General features: G+C 51.6%; 1 protein-coding gene across 7 annotated transcripts in view; it reads right to left on the bottom strand.

Moving 5' to 3' along the window:
- The window catches only part of CUX1 (cut like homeobox 1), a 366,343-nt gene that overhangs the window by 94,836 nt on the left and 254,250 nt on the right, over nucleotides 1–17,257 (bottom strand). For all 7 annotated transcript variants that reach the window (XR_007147822.1, XM_047838946.1, XM_047838949.1 and 4 more), the window contains exon 9: nucleotides 13,188–13,236. Coding sequence is in view for 6 of the 7 variants with exons in the window: in XM_047838946.1 (XP_047694902.1) it covers nucleotides 13,188–13,236 (49 nt within the window). In the remaining variant the exon portion in view is untranslated. The remainder of the gene's footprint in view (nucleotides 1–13,187; nucleotides 13,237–17,257) is intronic.

Genomic DNA, 17,257 nt, shown 5'->3' with positions numbered 1-17,257 from the left:
GGGGGGGGAGGGGAGAACGGCAGGCAGTCCTGGGCGTGCGGGCTGGGAGATCGCGCGCCGCTTCTTTCCACTGGCCTCACGTCGCGCCGACAGAAGAGATGAACGAGGAGAGCCCGGCCGAGCAGGGCTATTCTGTGTGTTTCCCGATTTTGCGGCGCGACAGCACGTGTCAACTAATTGCTGAAAGAACTGAAGGGAATCGGGGAGTGAGCCCGATCAATGGAGCTGGCGGAGGGAGGGGCGGACGGGTCCGGCGGCCTGGAGCGGTTCTCTGACGCACGATCGTTCTGCGAAATCTATCTCTGCGCGCAGACAAATTCGGGTATTTCTAACGGCAACAGAAATTGGTGCTGATGGCCGCCTGCCTTGCTTCTCCGGGGGCGCCCGGAGCCTCACCCCATCTAATTCACATGGCGCCTGGCCAGGCCCCGCTGAGCTCACACAGCCGCCGCCCACGCTCTGCTCCAAACAGGATCCGGGACGGCCTGTCGGGAAAGGCGACAACGTGACCAGCGTGGCGACGATAGCAGGGGTGACTTCTGGTTCACTTTCTGCAGAGAGTCTCCTCTTCAGTGAGGAAGAGTTCCAGATGCGCCCCTCCGAGTTTTTCCGATAATCGTGTCGTTCCTACTGAAAAGTTTTCCCTTCCTTTTCTGGTAGGCAGAACCCTGGGGCATAAAAATCTCCACAACTCTGCCAGGAATGAGGTGTTCTTTGACACGTTTCTAGTATCTCTGACTAGGAAAACTATTCCTTAGCCGAGTGGAGCTGTTCAGGGAGCAGCCAGTGAGGCCACACCACCACCCTGCCCCGCCTGGGAGTGTTCTGGAACCAGCAGAGCTCAGGCAGGCCCGGGCGACGGGTTCACGGCAAGGCTCTCATACGGGCATTTAGCTGCCCCCCGCCCCCCAAGCTGGGCAGCTCATGGAACAAGGGATCTGGCTGTTGAGGATTTTCTCCTCGGCTTGTGGAATTTCTCCAGAGCTTCTGCATCTCGTTCTGTTTCCAAGTTCGTGTGCAGAGTCACTCTGTGGCCTGTCCATGCTGGTCACGGCCTTTTCTCACTTGGCTTGACTTGGTTACTTCAGGGCAGCGTTTTGACGATTTGGAATTTTTAGGATTTGTTTAGGATGTACACCCCGAGGACATCAAAAACAACACAACACAACACAAAACAGTTGAGGTGGCTTGTGCAGCTAAACAGGCACAAAGCAGACTAAAAAAAAAAAAAGAAAAGAAAAAGCAGGCCTAAGAGCAGCTGAAGGACGGAGTGGGAGCAGCCGGGCGGAATTAGCTCCTGCAGTTGGAAATTCAGGCCCATGGCCGGCGCTGAGGCAGAAAAGAAGGGGCGCTGGGCTGGGTCAGTGCCACGCGATCACCTGTGTGCAGGGCCTCCGTCTTCCCGGGGACGGCGATCCAACCGGATGAAGGGTTTCTAAGAACCGGCATCAGCCATGGCAGGCCGGAGGCGGTGGTGTTTTCTGACCCGGAACCCCAGACACGGAGCCGCGGCTGCCACGAGACCCCTGACTCCTTGTGTCCGGTGACGGGCTCCCTCGCTCCAACCCGCCAGGCTCAGGCAAAGCTGCGGGGGCGAGGCCGCGATTCTGGCTGGCAGATCACCCCGGGGTGACCGAGGGGCCGCCCCATGATGAGAACGGCGCCTCGCCAAGCCTGAGCTGCTCCCCTGAGACGCTTCCTTTGCTGGCTGTTGCTTACTTTCGGTACTTCCCTGGGAGGGGAGAGTAAACACCGAGAGCACAGGGGACAGCGAGGGAGGAGGTCACATGAATGAATGGGGACACGGCCCGCATCTGCCGGTAACCTGGATACAAACACAGAAGCAGCCGCCTCACGGGCTCTCACAGGCCAACGGAGGACCCAAGAGGTAACATGAGCCAAGGGCCTAACAGTGCCCACCTTGTGGGGACAGGGTTCTAATCAAACAGGAAAGATTACCAGACACTGTAGGCGGTCTTCAGCAGTCACTTGGAAGGCGGGAGGTGGCTTGAAGCACTTTGTTTCAAGAATTCTTCTGTCAGTCACGATACCAGAAAGAAGTGACAATACCCACGCGTGTGACACTGGCTGGCCCAAGTCACAGCTCTGTGTCTTGGGAAGGGCAGCCCGAACCGTGTGTCCAGGGTATCTCCTCATCCTAAAGGAAGGCCTAAGGGGAGCCCCCCTCCCCCCCCAGCTCCTCAAGGGCTCCTGAAGGGCCCCAGGAAGGGCAGTATAAGAAAGCTTTTCCCTAAGCTCCGCCCCTGAAGTCGGACACATTAGAATGTGAATATACGATGCTGACAGCTATTTCCAGATCTTCAAGTCTGAAAAATTTGATTCATAAAATGTGGAGGAGAGGCATGGCGGGGTGGGACAGAGAGAGCAGGTGAGGGCAGAGCCCCGGGTGGCTGCGGCTGGTGGGGCCAGCGAAGGCTCATGGGAAGGGCTGGCGAGGCCAGACACAACCTGGTGTGGGACGCAGGCTCCAGGCCCACGTAAAGGCGGCTCTGGTTGGGCGTTCTCTAGGGAGGCGTGTCTTCTCCTCCCAGTACCATGGTTGAGACAAGCCGGAATCCAATCCGTTTCCCAGTTTAGCCATTTCAGGTGTAGACTTTGGGGGTCCCTGGTTTTCAACAGTGGTGGTGGTGGTGGGTGTCGGATCCAGCGTTCTTCCATCTTGGTCCCGGTCTTTGTGTCTTGTCCCCCTCTGTATGTGTCACCATGAAAACCCAGGCTCGGGGCCACCAGAGATGAGCAAGTCTCTCCAGTGACCGAGCAGCCACATGAGCCGGCAATGGACTGAGCCTCCAGGTAGACCCACGGCGTCCCAGACGTGGGCCCTGGATCGGAACACGGGTCTGTCAGCCGGCAGCCCTCCTTGAATTACGTTGCTAAGGCTGCTGGAACGAATTACTACAAATTCAGTTGATTTTAGCAACACAAATTTATTATCTTTGTTCGGAGTCTGCACTGGGGCTCACTGGGCTAAGATCAAGGTGTGGGCAGGACTGGGTTGCCGAGGCTCTGGGGGAGAATCTGTTTTCCTACCACTCCTTGCTTCTGGAGGCCACCCAGACTCCTTGGCAGTGGCCCCTTCCTCCATCTTCAAAGCCAGCCTATCACCCTGACGTGGACTCTTCTGCCTCTGGGGACCCTGTGATTATACCGGGTGCACTCACACACACCTGGGTCATCTCCCCACCTCAAGGTCAGCTGTTAACAGCCTTAACCCCCCCCTTTGCCAGGTACACTAATATATTCACAAGTTGTGGGGTTTGGGAAGCGGCATCTTTTGGGGCCATTTTTCTGGCCACCATGCTCAAGGGCAAATAATCCCACATTTGGACAATTTCAAGGAGAAGGCAAGCTCTCCTGGGGGATGACCTCTCGGCCTGCTCCCCACAAGGCCCTGTACTCTGGAGGGAGGGGATAAAAGAGAGGCGGAGGCTGGCAAGGCCAACAAGTGAGCCTTCCTATGGGATGGACTCCATTGCTTTGGAAAGTGCACACCAACCAAAGTCATCCTTCTAGGCAATACCCACACGCGACTCTGGAGAACAGCCAGAACCCCAGAGGTGACCCTGCTTCAGTAGTTCTGCAGAAGGGAAGTCAGAAAGGTCCTCCATACACCAGACAGGAGACACTTCTTGCCATGTGCCCCAAGGTGGCCCTGTGCTGGTGACTGGAGTCCCTCTGTAGACCTACCTAACTCTAAGACTCCTGTATTAGGATGAGTTAGAAATGGGCTACAGACAGCGACACTAGGGAACCTGTCAACCTCAAGAAAACTTCAATGCGGCGAGGTAACACTGTTAAACCCAGCGGCCAATCCCTTGTAGATATTAGTTTTGCTCCAAAAGACCTAAAGGCTTAGCTAAAATCGTAATAACAATTCTGAGGATAAGCATACTACCTCCTGGCACACCCACTTATTTTAAGTCTAGGAACTATAGTCTCAGAAACTTTAAATACCTGCAAAAATGGCAGAATCTTATTAAAAACAACCTAGAATTACAAGGGCCATTATGAGGAAGGATCTAGTTAGATAAGATCATTTAAGAAGTGCACTTGAAAGTCAGGGCCCCCAAATCAAACAAACAGAATAGGATACCAACTGAATTGGTGAGCAGAAGCCTCCGAAATGCTTCCAAATTCCAAAGTGGCTTCACCGAGAGGTTCATTGCAAGAGGCTAGTTAATCACAGAACACAGGTTTATCCACTCTTGGCTTCCTTTTACGGAGGAACCAAAGGTATTTGGGTCTACCGGTAAAACGTGTTTTGTGCCACACTGAAAAATTTATGAGAAAGTATGCTTCTAGAAATTATACGTTGCATTTACAAATCTGCTGAGCCACAGAATGCTGATGTAAAAGTTCCCAATAACTTACTTCTTCATTGCCACCAGAAATGAAAAGCTTCTAAGGGTTAAAAATTCTAACATATGTAATTAAGCTACTAGAAATAATAAAGGAAACATCTCCATAGGTAAAGAAAGTAAGAGGTGTGTTTTTACTCAAAGAAGGTATGAGGAAAGGAAAGGCTTTTGTGTTGAGGGAAAAGAAAGAAATTTTGGCTTAAAGTGAAGCTGTTTATTTCACAATGGGAAAGAGGGAAAACGTATGGCAAAATCTGAATGTAAAAGAGAATGTTGTAGATTTGTGGAAAATAAGTCTTTGGAAAGAGATTGTCATGGCTGGTCAAGCCAGCTATGATTAGAATAAATTTAATAAAGTTAAATGGCTTTTAACATCAAAAGTAATACGGTGCAAAATTACAATTTGGTTTTCTCTCTTTTAAAAGGACAATGTTTGGGGTGCATGGGTGGCGGTTAAGTCGCTTAAGTGTCTGACTCTTGATTTCGGCTCAGGTCATGATCTCATGATTTGTGAGATTGAGCCTCATGTTGGGCTCTGTGCTGACAGCGTGGAGCTTGCTTGGGATTCTCTCTCTCCCTCTCTCTCAAAAAGGATAAACTTAAAAATATTAAAAAAATAAAAAAAGGACAAAGTTTTCTTGAACTATCGGTTGCTCTTTTTTTAATTCTTATTGTTTTTAACGTTTTTATTTACTTTTGAGAGACAGCATGAGCAGGGGAGGGGCAGAGAGAGAGAGAGAGAGGGAGACACAGAATCGGAAGCAGGCTCCAGGCTCTGAGCTGTCAGTCCAGACCCCAATGCAGGGTTTGAACACGAACTGTGAGATCATGACCTGAGCTGCAGTTGGACGCTTTACCCACTGAGCCACCCAGGTGCCCCTGGTTGCTCTTGATAAGATATTGTAAAAGGCTCTTCCTTACCTTTTAAGTTATCTGCCCGGAAAACAAAGATTTTGTGTCTTGTCAAAAATAATTTCCTGGGTCTTTATTATTAGGTCTTTGATTCCTTAAGAAAGCTGAGTCTTCTCTATTAAAAGAGCTAAGGTTTTATTTATTTATGTGTTTATTTATGTATTTATGCATGTATGTATGTATTTATTTTTTTTTTTAAACAACTATTTAACTTCCTGCATTTGCCTTCAAGGTCTTCAGTCGTCACTGTGGTTAAATAGATGAGTAAATATTGTGTCACCGTGACCTATGATCCTACTTGACCAAGTGTTTTAAAATCTTTTGATTTTTTAAATAAACTTCTAAGAATCAAATGCTAAATGAACCCTTTAAAAAAAAGGTTTTTTAATGTTTATTTATTTTTGAGAGAGAAACTGAGTGCAAGGGGGGAGGAGCAGAGAGAGAGGGAAACACAGAATCTAAAGCAGGCTCCATCCAGGCTCTGGGCTGTCAGCCCCGAGCCCGATGCAGGACGCAAACTCACAAGCCACAAGATCGTGACCTGAGCCAAAGTCAGATGCTTAACCGACTGAACCACCCCGGGGCCCCTAAATGAACTCTTTTTAACTTTCAACTAACTTTGAGATTTTTCAGAGAGGCCCTTGGACATCTCAACAGATTTGTTCTCTCACCTTACAAAAAGGGAGATGTTAAACTACCTTGGCTTATTTGGTATGTTAAATCACAAAGGAAGTGTCAAAATATAATACTAAACCTTCTTTGTTTGTATAGGTATGTAAGAGTTGCAGAAATTGCATGACATTCCTAGAAATCTGTTTGTTCTGGTATTATGTCATGATTCCAGTTATTATCTTAAAATGTCATACATCACGGAAATAACTACAATTCCTTATCAAGTGAACTCTCAGCCGATCTTTAACAATGGACACTTTTAAGTCTCTGTCATTTACAGAAAGTTACTGTCTTACTCAGATGCTTTTGCAAACGTTTTCCTACGAAAGTGTTTCGTCTTCAAGGGGCTTCATGCAAAGAACTTTGACAAGTCCAGATTTCAGATAAGTTCAAGGTCATAAAACTGAACTGGGTAAGAATTTTCAGAACTAATGAGGAAAAAAAAAGAAAAACCGAATACAAGCAGAATGAGGATTAATAACAAGGAAATGGACCAGCTGAGGAGGATGACTGTAATTTTTATGACTTCCTGTTTGAAACACTGATGTTTCGTTTTTCCAGATAGAAGGAAACTTTTCTCACACAGCAATTTGGTAAAGTATACCTTTGTAAACAAAGATGAAACATTTACTTTTTCTCCTGAGCTGATCCCTCTGGAACTCAGAGACTTTAAAGTTTTCTTTTCATGGCAATATAATTAGTTATTTGCATAAGTTCAATGAGAACGTGTTATCCTTGTAACAGGACACAACTGGAAATATTGGCTGTATTACCAAGGCTTTGACTCACTTGTCGTATTTGAGAGAGACAGGCCTAGACTCAGATATGACCAGACAGCTTCAAGGAACTGAGGCTGACTGTATGGGCCCAATAAATAAAGCCCCTTAAAAAAAAAAAAAAAAAAAAGTCAACCTGGTACTTTGCTTACATGGTTCTAGCTTTGAAACCATGGAGAAGCTTACGTGGTCGGTCACTGTTCTCGCTGCACTTAATCAGGCCGAACTGAATGTAAAATTACTTTTGCTGGGATTATCTGTAGCGCAAAAAGAATAGGGGTAATCGCAGAGAGAAAAATGATGCTTGCACCTTTGTAGGTATCAGATTCTAATCCTGTTAATTGTCTTTGAGGTTTTGTGATAGACCCGAAAACTGGACTGGATCCTGAATACTTCTGGTTTCCTCAAGTATCTGACCCTGACTCTTGAAACTAACGTTTCTAATTTTCTCCTACCCTTCTGATTTGGAATCATTAGGAACAAAGACTGCCCCTGAGGGAGATCTGGAAGCGACGAGGCCAGGTCCTCCTGTCTGGATGGCAGCCGGGGTCTAGGGACCTGAAGCTTCCCTACACATCTCACAGCTAAAGAAGGCGCCCCCTGGCAGCTGGTCTTGTAGGATCACTGGAGATCCTCTGCATCAAATGACTGGGGAGAGAAACAGTGGACATCTGTGTAGACTGCTTCTGCCCAAGATGCGGGATGGAGACCTCAGACTTTAACTGAACGTGAAACTCTTTCTTCTTCCTTTTCATTCCTGGATCTGGCATTCGTCTGGGGAGACAGCACCATCATCCCTATCTCCTAGGCCATTACTGGGTTGGGGGCGGGGGGTAAACCTTTGCCTTTCAGGCTGCTGGGTTTGTTATAAAAAAAAACTCCTACCTGGCCATTAACGGCGTCACCTTAGTGGAAATGCTTTGTGCCCCGGCAGGACTGATCTCTGTCTGGGGGTGGTTACCATTCTCCCTGGGCCCGCGAAGGCCTGGCTGGCTGGCACATAACTGGGCAGAGCCTCTTAGGGTTATCGAACGTGCCCCTAACTGTCTACAGACCGAGACACCTCATTGGTCAGCCCCTGAATTTAGAGTTGGGAAGGACCCGTTGGGAGGTCTCTGTGAGTCAGGATCTGCTTCCTTCGGCTGGGGCCTACTACCCTGGTTAGCAGTAAATTCAAATGATGCTGTGACCAGGAACCTCTCCTTACTCATGAAAGTACCGGGCACTCTGCTGCTTAAGCAACAACTGCTCAGCAAAGATCCTTAGGCTCTCTGGCCAAGGTTGTTCTGATAAGAGAATAAATAGGCCTTGATCATGTTCTGGCTGAACGAGGGGTCTGTGCTGGGGTCAACATCGCTTATGCACCTGGAGGAACACTTCAGGGAAAGCAGAAACTCATTTACATAAAACCACAGTGGAGCAAGCCGCCAGGCTTAGACAAGCAACTCTTTCAACAGGATCTCTCTTTGACTTCCTTGATTTTGAGGAGTTTGGGTCTTGGGGACCACAGCTCCAAAGTGCATTCCAGACACTGGGAATTCTCCTGCTTCTAATAATCACAGTAACTTCCTAGTGTGCTTTCTTCCCTGAAAAGTTTTAAACGCATGTTCGAAACCACTAACCGCCAAGCAAATGATCTCGCAAAGACTGGAATGAATGTCAGGAAAGGAACGAAGAGAATGACCCACTAAGAAACCGTGAGCCTGAGGTCGTGACTTTGTGACCACCATAGGAATTCTGCAAAACCACCATGACCTGGGAATGTCGCACAGATCAAAGCTGCGAGAACAACAGAGTGGTGGCTCAAAATGGCACTGATGCCTTAAATTTCGATCGTGTCTCTCAGGATGAGGGTCTGATCGAAAGGGGGGAATTTTGCTGGAGCACCTGGATGGCTCAGCTGGTTAAGCATCTGACTCCCCATTTCTGCTCAGGTCATGATCTCACAGTTCGTGAGTTTGAGCCCTGCATCCGTCTCACCGCTGACAGTGCAGTCTGCTTGGGATTCTCTCTCTCTCTGCCCCTCCCCCCGCACTCTTTCAAAACAAGCAAACGTTAAAAAAAAAAAAAAAAAAAAAAAAGGGAGGAACTGTTAAAAAAGAGACAACAGGCCCCAAATGGAGTCCCTTGTGCCAAGCCCCAAGTCAGCAAACCAAGACTGAAGATCTTAACCTAGCTGCAGTGTCAGCCTCTCCTGGGAATGTGACCTTTAACCCGTCAATCTGGAATTTCCTGGTCAGTGCTAGTGAGGTCATCTGCCCATGGACAGGCCCCTCCCGGCCCCTGCAGGAAGGTGACCTTGCCTGAAGCAATCCACTCTTTCCTTGTCCTTCCTTTTTCTGCCTAGAAAAGCCTTCCATTTGGCACAGCTCCTCAGAGCTCCTTTCTGCCTGCTAGATGGGGTGCTGCCCGATTCATGAATCCTCGGGTAGAAAGTCGGTAGGACTGAGTAAAAAGCCAGAAAGGTCTTTAAAATGTCCTCAGCGAATGCGTTTTTCCAGCAGTGTTCTCTCAGGTGTGTGAATTACTACCCTCATTCTATAGATGGGGAAACACACTGGGAGCCTGAGGGTTCGTTCAAGGCTGCAGGGGGGGCGGTCTGGGACTCCAGCCCAGGTGTTCCCCGCTGAACACAGAAACCCTGGTGGAAGAAAGTGCCACGCCTTTCTTGTGGCTCTCTGCAATCTTCTCCACCCTTGACTCTTTGCCTCGGTGGAGATGAACCGGGCTTCCCAACTAGACCTCAAGGGGCAGCCCTCGCGGCGGGGCAGTCTCCTCCAGAAGGACCAGGCGGGTTAGCGGGAAGAGGGCCACTCACCGAAAGGACGTCCTCGCCGTCCCCCCCCCGGGACTCTGTGCGGCCGGCCGCTCGCACCAGAGCCACTTGGAAGGGCTCCCAGGTGAAGGCGCAGCTGGCCAAGTGACAGAACGGCGGAGGCTCCAGACGGTTTGACACGGTCGCGAAGCACAGAGTTGTGGCTTCTTGTTCACCACGAGGTCTCGAAAGTTCTGGACCCTCACTGCCCCCTATTAAGGCGGAGCACTAACGCAAGTGCCTTGGAGTTTAACAAACAGGTGTAAGTGGGACCTGGGGCCGCCGGCCGCCGACAGCTCTTCGGCTTTTCCATGATAGAAACACGAGCGCTTCAGCGATAAAACAGCGTCAGGTCTCGGTAGAACATTTTGACTATAAACCTGGTGCAAAAATAATGTTATATGCCAATGAACTAGGAAATTGCTCCTCCTGGGGATCTCCCTTGATGGGAAAGGCGGCCGAACCAGATGTCTGGCTGCGCCTGCACGGCCGCGTGGCTCCGGCGGCCCCTCCTCCAGCCCCGCCGCCGCCTCCTCTCCGCTGGGACCACCTCAGCTCAGGCCCGAGTCATCGCGGCCCGGATGTATCACGACGGCTGCTCACGGCTCTCCTGGCTTCCGTTCTCTCTGCTCCCATCCGTTCTCTGATGTTTCTCCAGGGTGATCCTTCTAGAACGTAAGTCCGACGCCTCGCTCCCGGTGATTCTCCGCCGTTCTCCGACAGAGCCCCTCCCCCGAACCTGGATCTAGACCCCCTCCTGGGGGCCCACTCTCCCACCCAGGACCCCCTCGTCCTAGCCTTATGGAATGGCCTGGAACCCGCAGAGCTCGCCGCACCCTTCGGTGCCACCTGTAACACCGTCTTCCTCGTGGCCACCTGGGGAATTTTTCTCCTTGTCAACCCGTCAAGTCGTCGAGCGCGATCCCTCCTTCTGTTCCTCTGTGCCTGCTCCCGCACCTCACACCCTCAGTGAGGGCTGGCCCGCATCTGCCTTCACAGCTCTGGTGGCAGGCAGCTCCGGGCACCTCTGGAGAGCCAGGACTGAGAGAGGGCTTCTCTACGTTGGAGTAGGTTCCCTCCCACCAGCCTCCGAGCTTGGCCGTGGCCATGCGTTCCAGGCACACTTTTCCTCACAGTGTGGTTTCCAGGATATATGGGAATTCCCTGGGCACGGCCGGACTGCTGGAGGCCGATGCAGAGACTCTACCTCCTTCATTCTAGAAACTCTATCTCTATTAATGCAGCCTCTTGGCAGCCACATCATCAGGCTACAGCTCACCCTTAGTTGTCGCTCGGAACTCCCCTATACTTCTCCCGTGCCCACCATGCTGGTATTTCCCCAGCGCGGGATTTTGTAATTCTCCCGTCAAATCAGTGCTACTTTGGCAACTGTGGAAGCTAACGTTTATCTATGGACCTACTTTTTACTTGGGCGTTTTAACCTCTAACCTTCAAAACACTCGTGCAGAGAACCACCAGTTCTCGTTCCCTCCCCTGCTTTTTCACGTTATAAAAAAAGGTTTAAACATTAAACATTTTAATGGTGGTAAAATACAAATAAAATACACCATCTTAACCAATCTTTAAGCGTATGCTTCAGCAGTGTTTAGAACTTTCACGTTGTTGTGTGACCAATCTCCACGAGCTTTTCATCTCGCATCTTAGTTTGCAGAGCTCATCTCGCTTTTTTCCTTTTCTTCTTTTAAAGAGATATAAGCAGTTAAGAGACTTGCCCGAGGCTACATGGCCAGCAAATACCAGACTCCCGGACCTGAACCAAGTGTCACTCTGGAGTTGCCCCGTTTCTCCACAGTCCTGCCTCGTGTCTCCCAGGACTGAGATCCCTCCAGGTGGCCCTCGGCACTTTCAAGTGCACCGACCCCGCCAAACTTCTTCAGTTCCTGGGGGCTGCCTCGGAGACGGTACGAGACAGCCAGGCTCGATACCCCCAGGACGAGGCTCTCTGTTTAACAAACTGGAGACTACCCTAAAGTGCCATCGAAACGACAGGCACGCCCAAGATGGGCCCGGGAACAAATCTGAGATGTGCAAATGGCAACTGTCTCGCGGAGAAGGTCAACTCTCTCCAGCAACTACTCCCGAGTTAAGGTCGCTGCAAAGTTGAGCGGTGCTGTGTAAAAGCAAAGGGGCCAAAGCAAATTCGTTCAGCAAATAAAGGTAAACAAATCCTCAAGCGCCTTCGTGAGGTGAAGCAGAAACAGTGCCTCACAGCAAGTTGTGGGGGCGGGTGCGTTGGGAGCTGGGACGGTCTGCAGGAAAGGCCAAGTGAACGCCGGTCCTGCGTCCCTGGCTCTGGGTGTGGCGGTGAGGAGCACGGGCTCTACCCCTGGCTCTGTGCCTGAGCAGCCGTGACCTCAGTTTCCTTGTCTGTAAGATGGGAATCGTAACAGCACTGACCCCGGTGGGCTGCCGTGAGGGCTCAGCGACTCCGTTCATGTGAAGTGCTCAGAACAGAGCCAGGCACAGAAGTTACTACTAGGATCAGGAGAACTAACGCACGAAGATTCTAGCTCGGGTGACTCATTCCGTGCCTCTCTACTGCGTGCCTTCTATGGCCCAGGCCCAGGATCCTCAGCGGTGAGTCTGAGTGCGCAACGCCGAAGCCGCACAGTTTCCTTCCAGAATAAAGGGCATCCACAAACCCCCGGATCGCTCCCGTGCACGAACGGACTTCCGTATTCCAGTCAGATTCCGGGGTGTTTTTACTGGACAGGATGGACAAGGACACGCTTTCCTGAGCACGTGCCAAGCTGCGGGCCAGCAGTGCCAGCCGCCAGGAGGCCGCTGGCCTGCGGAACTCTCGCGAGGTGGAATGCGGGGACCGCAGATCCGGGGAGGCTTTTCATCCTATGGGGGGCTGCACCTGCCCAGGCCACCCGAGGCAAACCGCTAAGCTCTCCTGTGCTCTCGGTGTGGCTACCCCGCTGTGAACGGAGTGGGGAGAGGCCGCAGCCTGTGGCCTCCTGGGGCTGAGATCCAGCCCAGCTCTGGGTGAGTCTCCTCACTCATAAAGGAAATAAACAGGAGAGCCCTTCTCTCCAAAGCAGCAGCATCATTTGTGAATGTGGAATGTTTTACTGCTCTGTGGAGTCCCCGGGGGGAAGTCAGGGGTTCTGCACGGTGGCCCAAGTCTTTCCAGGCAGCTGAGGGTTTAGAGCCCCCCCGTACTGTGTGGTGTTCCGTTCCGGACACGGTGCCGGGTACTTTCCCCAAAGCATCTGTGACGACTTAAATACCAGGCGGGAGGGGGCTGTGCATCCAAAGGCAGAGGCAGAGACCTCTTTACGGTGCGAGTCACTGCGACAAAGTCTGGGGCATGACGGCCGCCACGGGAGCCGAGACGGATGTTTGAGGGATTGGTTAAGAAAAAGGACCAGCAGCGGCCACCCTGAAGTGGATGCTCAGCACGGAGTCTGGGGCGCTGGGACCACACCAAACACTTTGCCCAGGAAAGCACTTCTCAGGGCATCAGAAGAAGCGTCGACATGGACAGTTGTTATGTAAAAAAATACAAGAGTAACCGGCCTGCTAACTCAGAGAGAAATGTCTTGCAAGATGACAGAAATGGCTATGCTGTGGTGACTTTAAGTCCGAGGCCGTGAAGCATCCTACCTGGTTTGCTCTTTCAAGGTCCGTCATGATCATTTCAATTTCGTCGGCCCTGGAAAGGTGAGAGAGAGAGAGAGAGACCGCTGTTAGTTGGCAACGGGCGGGCTCAGGGTGACCACGGCTCCCAGCTGGGCACAATGACCCGCCGTCACACAGGCCAGAGTCCCTGGCGCTGGGGAAGCGAGGGGTTGTGTGGACCTGCCCATAGGGAGGAGGTGTGCTTGAGGAAGGCCGCCCTGTTCGTGGGTGGGGGTGGGGCTCCCAATCTCGTCAGGGAGACAGAGCCAGGAAAAGATAGGTTAAGATGTGTCCTTCCAGGAGAAAAGGGAACCCTCGTTGGCGTTCAGGGCCCGCTCCGGCGGGGGACCCCTGACTCCACGCTCCATGTGGGCCGGAACCCTCTGTCGCCTACCGGCCCCAGTCTCCTGCTCCGTGCTCTACACCAGGTCCTGCCATGAGGCTGTGCCCACCACCTGCCCTGGCCCACCCACCAGCCCAGGGCCCAGCGTTCTGAGGGCAAACGCCACTCGTGGGCCCGCAGTGAGCCTGTGCTGTCTCCCTGGCTTGCCCTCTGCTCCTGGGGCCCTCATCGGCTTCTGCCCCCACCCCCAGCACTTCCCAACCCCTCCTAGCTGCTCCATCTCAGGGGAGTGGCAGGGCTTTGAGTTTACAGGTTAGAGGTGAGGTCCCCACGCACTGGGAGCGGGGTCTCCTTCACTCTCATCCCTGGAGCTTCACAGGGCTTGGCCTCAGGCCTGGCTACTCTCTGGGGCAGCTCAGGGCACCCGTAACGGGCCCAGCTCCGAGAGGGTTCTTCTGTCCCTGAAGCCTGCCCATCTGGCCCTAACCACCCACCCCTAATACGAGGAGTTAGCCAAACTGTACTCAGGCCCTGGTTTTTGCTGTTTGCTGCATCTGGGCTCCCTCTGGCCCGGAGACTTTTCCAGACTGCAGTGGAAGGAACACTGATTTGAGGCAACTGTATCAGCACCTAGCCGCCTGAATAGGGTAACCGATGCCTTGTGATCGGGGTCAACGCTCTTTATAAACCTGTTTGAAATAGTATCCTGCTTTCAGATCGGTCTGAAAAAAAAAAAAAAAAAAGTCCGAAGCAACTCATAAAATGGCTTAGAGACACAAAGTTATTTTTAGGGTGGCTCTGTGAAGAAGACAGTGTCTCGGGGCCCCTGCAGCCAAGTGCTGGGTACGAGGGGGCGGGCCGGGGTGGCTTAAATTACGAAACATCTCAGCGCATCATCTCAACTGGAAACCGCCGAGACCTCAAGGAAAAATGGCAGGGCCATAGAAAAGAGAGTCTGCTGACTACAGAGGGTAAAGAAAGCAATGTAAGTGTTGAGGGTCTTAAACATAACTGCCTGACAGTCAGTACTGACAGGTGCCATCCTGACCACCTGCCGATGATGTGCAAAGTTCACTGGGTTTAAGATGAAATAGCGAACTTTTCCCAAGGCAAATCCCAACTTTTTTTAAAACCCTTTTTTTAATGTTTATTTTTGAGAGAGAGAGAGAGAGAGAGAGCGCGCGTCAGAGAGAGCATGAGCAGGGGGAGGGGCAGAGAGAGAGAGGGAGACACAGAATCGGAAGCAGGCTCCAGGCTCTGAGCTGTCAGCACAGAGCCCGACGAGGAGCTTGAACTCACAAATCATGACCTGAGCCCAAGTTGGACGTTTAACTGACTGAGCCACCCAGGCGCCCCAGGCAAATCCCAACTTTTAAACACAGGTTGGAACTTAAATCAGACGGTTATTCATCATGCTTAGGAAATTCAGGTATACACGGCAGATCTCCGCGGCTACGGGCATGGCTCATTCATTCCCTCGCTCCTTCTGCAACCATTTCCCGACAGCTGCCAGCATCTGGCCCTGGCCGGGGACTATAGGACGGGCACACGTGCACACGGCTCCTGCATACTTTGTGGGTGCTGCACAGGCATGGGAGAAGAATGGACACGCGTGGCCGCTGGATACCCAGACCAGCTATGCTGGCGACCACGCCTCACTTCTCCCTTGGACAGATCAGGTTGGGGAGTGGCTTGGGTGGAGGAAGCCCGGGTCCTGAGCCCGTGCCGCTGAGGGTTTTTCCCAAATTCTCCTGCTGGGTCTCCCACGCACCCACATCTCCTTCCGTGTCTCCACGTCCCGCAACCTTTGCTTTGCACCTGCCGTCTCTCTAGCCTTTCCTGCTGCCTTCCGGTCGGTTCTTTGGTCTGACCCAAGTGTGGCTGCACCCACCCTGGAACATTTCTCATTTGCTCCTTAGTTTGCTTATTCTGTTCTTCATACTCAGCGTTGCCAGTTCATGAGGTTTTTGATCACTCCTTGCTTTTGCTTCACACGGAGGATACACTGTTGGGTTGGGGGTTGGTCTTCCAGAGGGGTGTTTTCCTCTGGGGCTGTTTACCCCTGGAGGACCAGCTACTCTTTATCTGGCAGGGAAGGTGGAGGGAGGAGAGAGGGCGGGCTTTGCTGTGTGTCTCTCAAGGTGAATTGGAGCAGAAAGGTGCATGGCGGGGGTTTAACGCATTTTTGCCGTGTGTGTAGGGAGGGGATGGCTCCAGGCCCCCAGAGCCCTCACTGGTAACTCCCTTCCACCGGGAGAAGTCTCCGGCCAGGGCTTCCACTTTAATTCTCAGAGGGAAGCCGTATGAAGAGGAGCGGTGGTCCCCCTGGGTGCAGCTCCCCAGTCCTGGGGGTCTGGAGACACGGGGTAGACGTGTGGCTGCCTGGGGGGGGGGTGGTCACTGGGCCACCGTCGCCTGTTTTCAGCCATTCCTCACTTCTCACTTGGCCGCTGCCAGTGGCCAAGGGGCCGGTTCAGGGTCGGATACACACTGGAGCTAGAGAACAGAGGGGCTCCCAGGGGCCTGGCTTTACCTACAGGCAGGGATGGGTAAGGCTGGCACCCGTGGGGGCTGGGAAGTGGCATCCAGATCCTGCTTGGTTTAGGGGACGTGGGTGGAACTTGACAACCTCCTCACAAACGCAGACTCTCTGGATTTCTTCTCAGAAAGCAAATAGTTTTGGATATTCGTTAGTATACCTAACATCCAGGAAATAGTGCATCATCTCCAAAAGATTTCAAGTCACTTCTAGAAAGATTAGTCACATTGAAACAGGAAGGTGCCTTCTTGGCAGGCTGCGGCAATCCCTGGAAATGAATTTCAACTTTTTCCATCTTCTGGTCAGTTTCACCTCGGTTACTAAGCAACCGCTAAATGGACCAAAATATTGAACCTGATAACAACTACCTCACTTACCTTTCATTCTGTGAGCAGCTCTCAGATTTCCAAAGCTTTCAAATGATAATCACAACACTGAGTTCTGCTGGTAACAAGTAGGGAGGGGGGTGGTGGCTATTCAATACCAGGTATCCTGATGACAGTGGGGCCTGGCTGCTACAGGTTCCCATTCACAGAATGGACCCGAAACCACAGGAGGAGACAATGGAAGGAACCAGGGATGCCAGGGGTGAGGAAAGGTTCGGATTCTTATTTTACAAGTCTGTAGGCTCCTGATTGGCTTTTCCAAGGGGCATACCTCTTAAGAGGTCAAAGAAGACACAACTAGTTGGCTACTGATGTGTGGTCAGGGCTTCTGAAGACAGAAAGCGTGGCCATTGGCATTTGTAGACAAGGACCAAGATGGCCGGCTCTCGGATGCGTGTGCTGGTCTCGTCTGAGGACACATCTGCTGCTGAGCCTACAAGTCTACTCCCCTCCCAATGGCTGCCCCCAGCCCCCAACAAAATTAATCCTACCGGACACACTGCCCTCAGCAGTAAGTATTAGGAAAACGCCCAGGGGTTCATACCACAAGTAGAAATGTTATCTGAAAAGCACAGTAATGAGCGAAATGGCATGTGCTTTCACGGCACGAGTGTCAACGATATTCCAGAGGTTTCTTGTCCTTTTCATTCTGAAGGCTCACCGACCACGTCAGGGTCTGGAACCTGACATTAGCCTAAAATCATTTATTTTCTCCAAAGTCCATAATAGCCGCACGTACTGTCTGCCCAGCAAAACTATTTATTATAAAAATTTGGTTCTCTCACCT

The sequence above is a fragment of the Prionailurus viverrinus genome, chromosome E3, assembly GCF_022837055.1.
Source record: "Prionailurus viverrinus isolate Anna chromosome E3, UM_Priviv_1.0, whole genome shotgun sequence".
Classification (NCBI taxonomy): Eukaryota; Metazoa; Chordata; class Mammalia; order Carnivora; family Felidae; genus Prionailurus; species Prionailurus viverrinus.
This window is presented reverse-complemented; position numbering and strand designations above follow the sequence as displayed.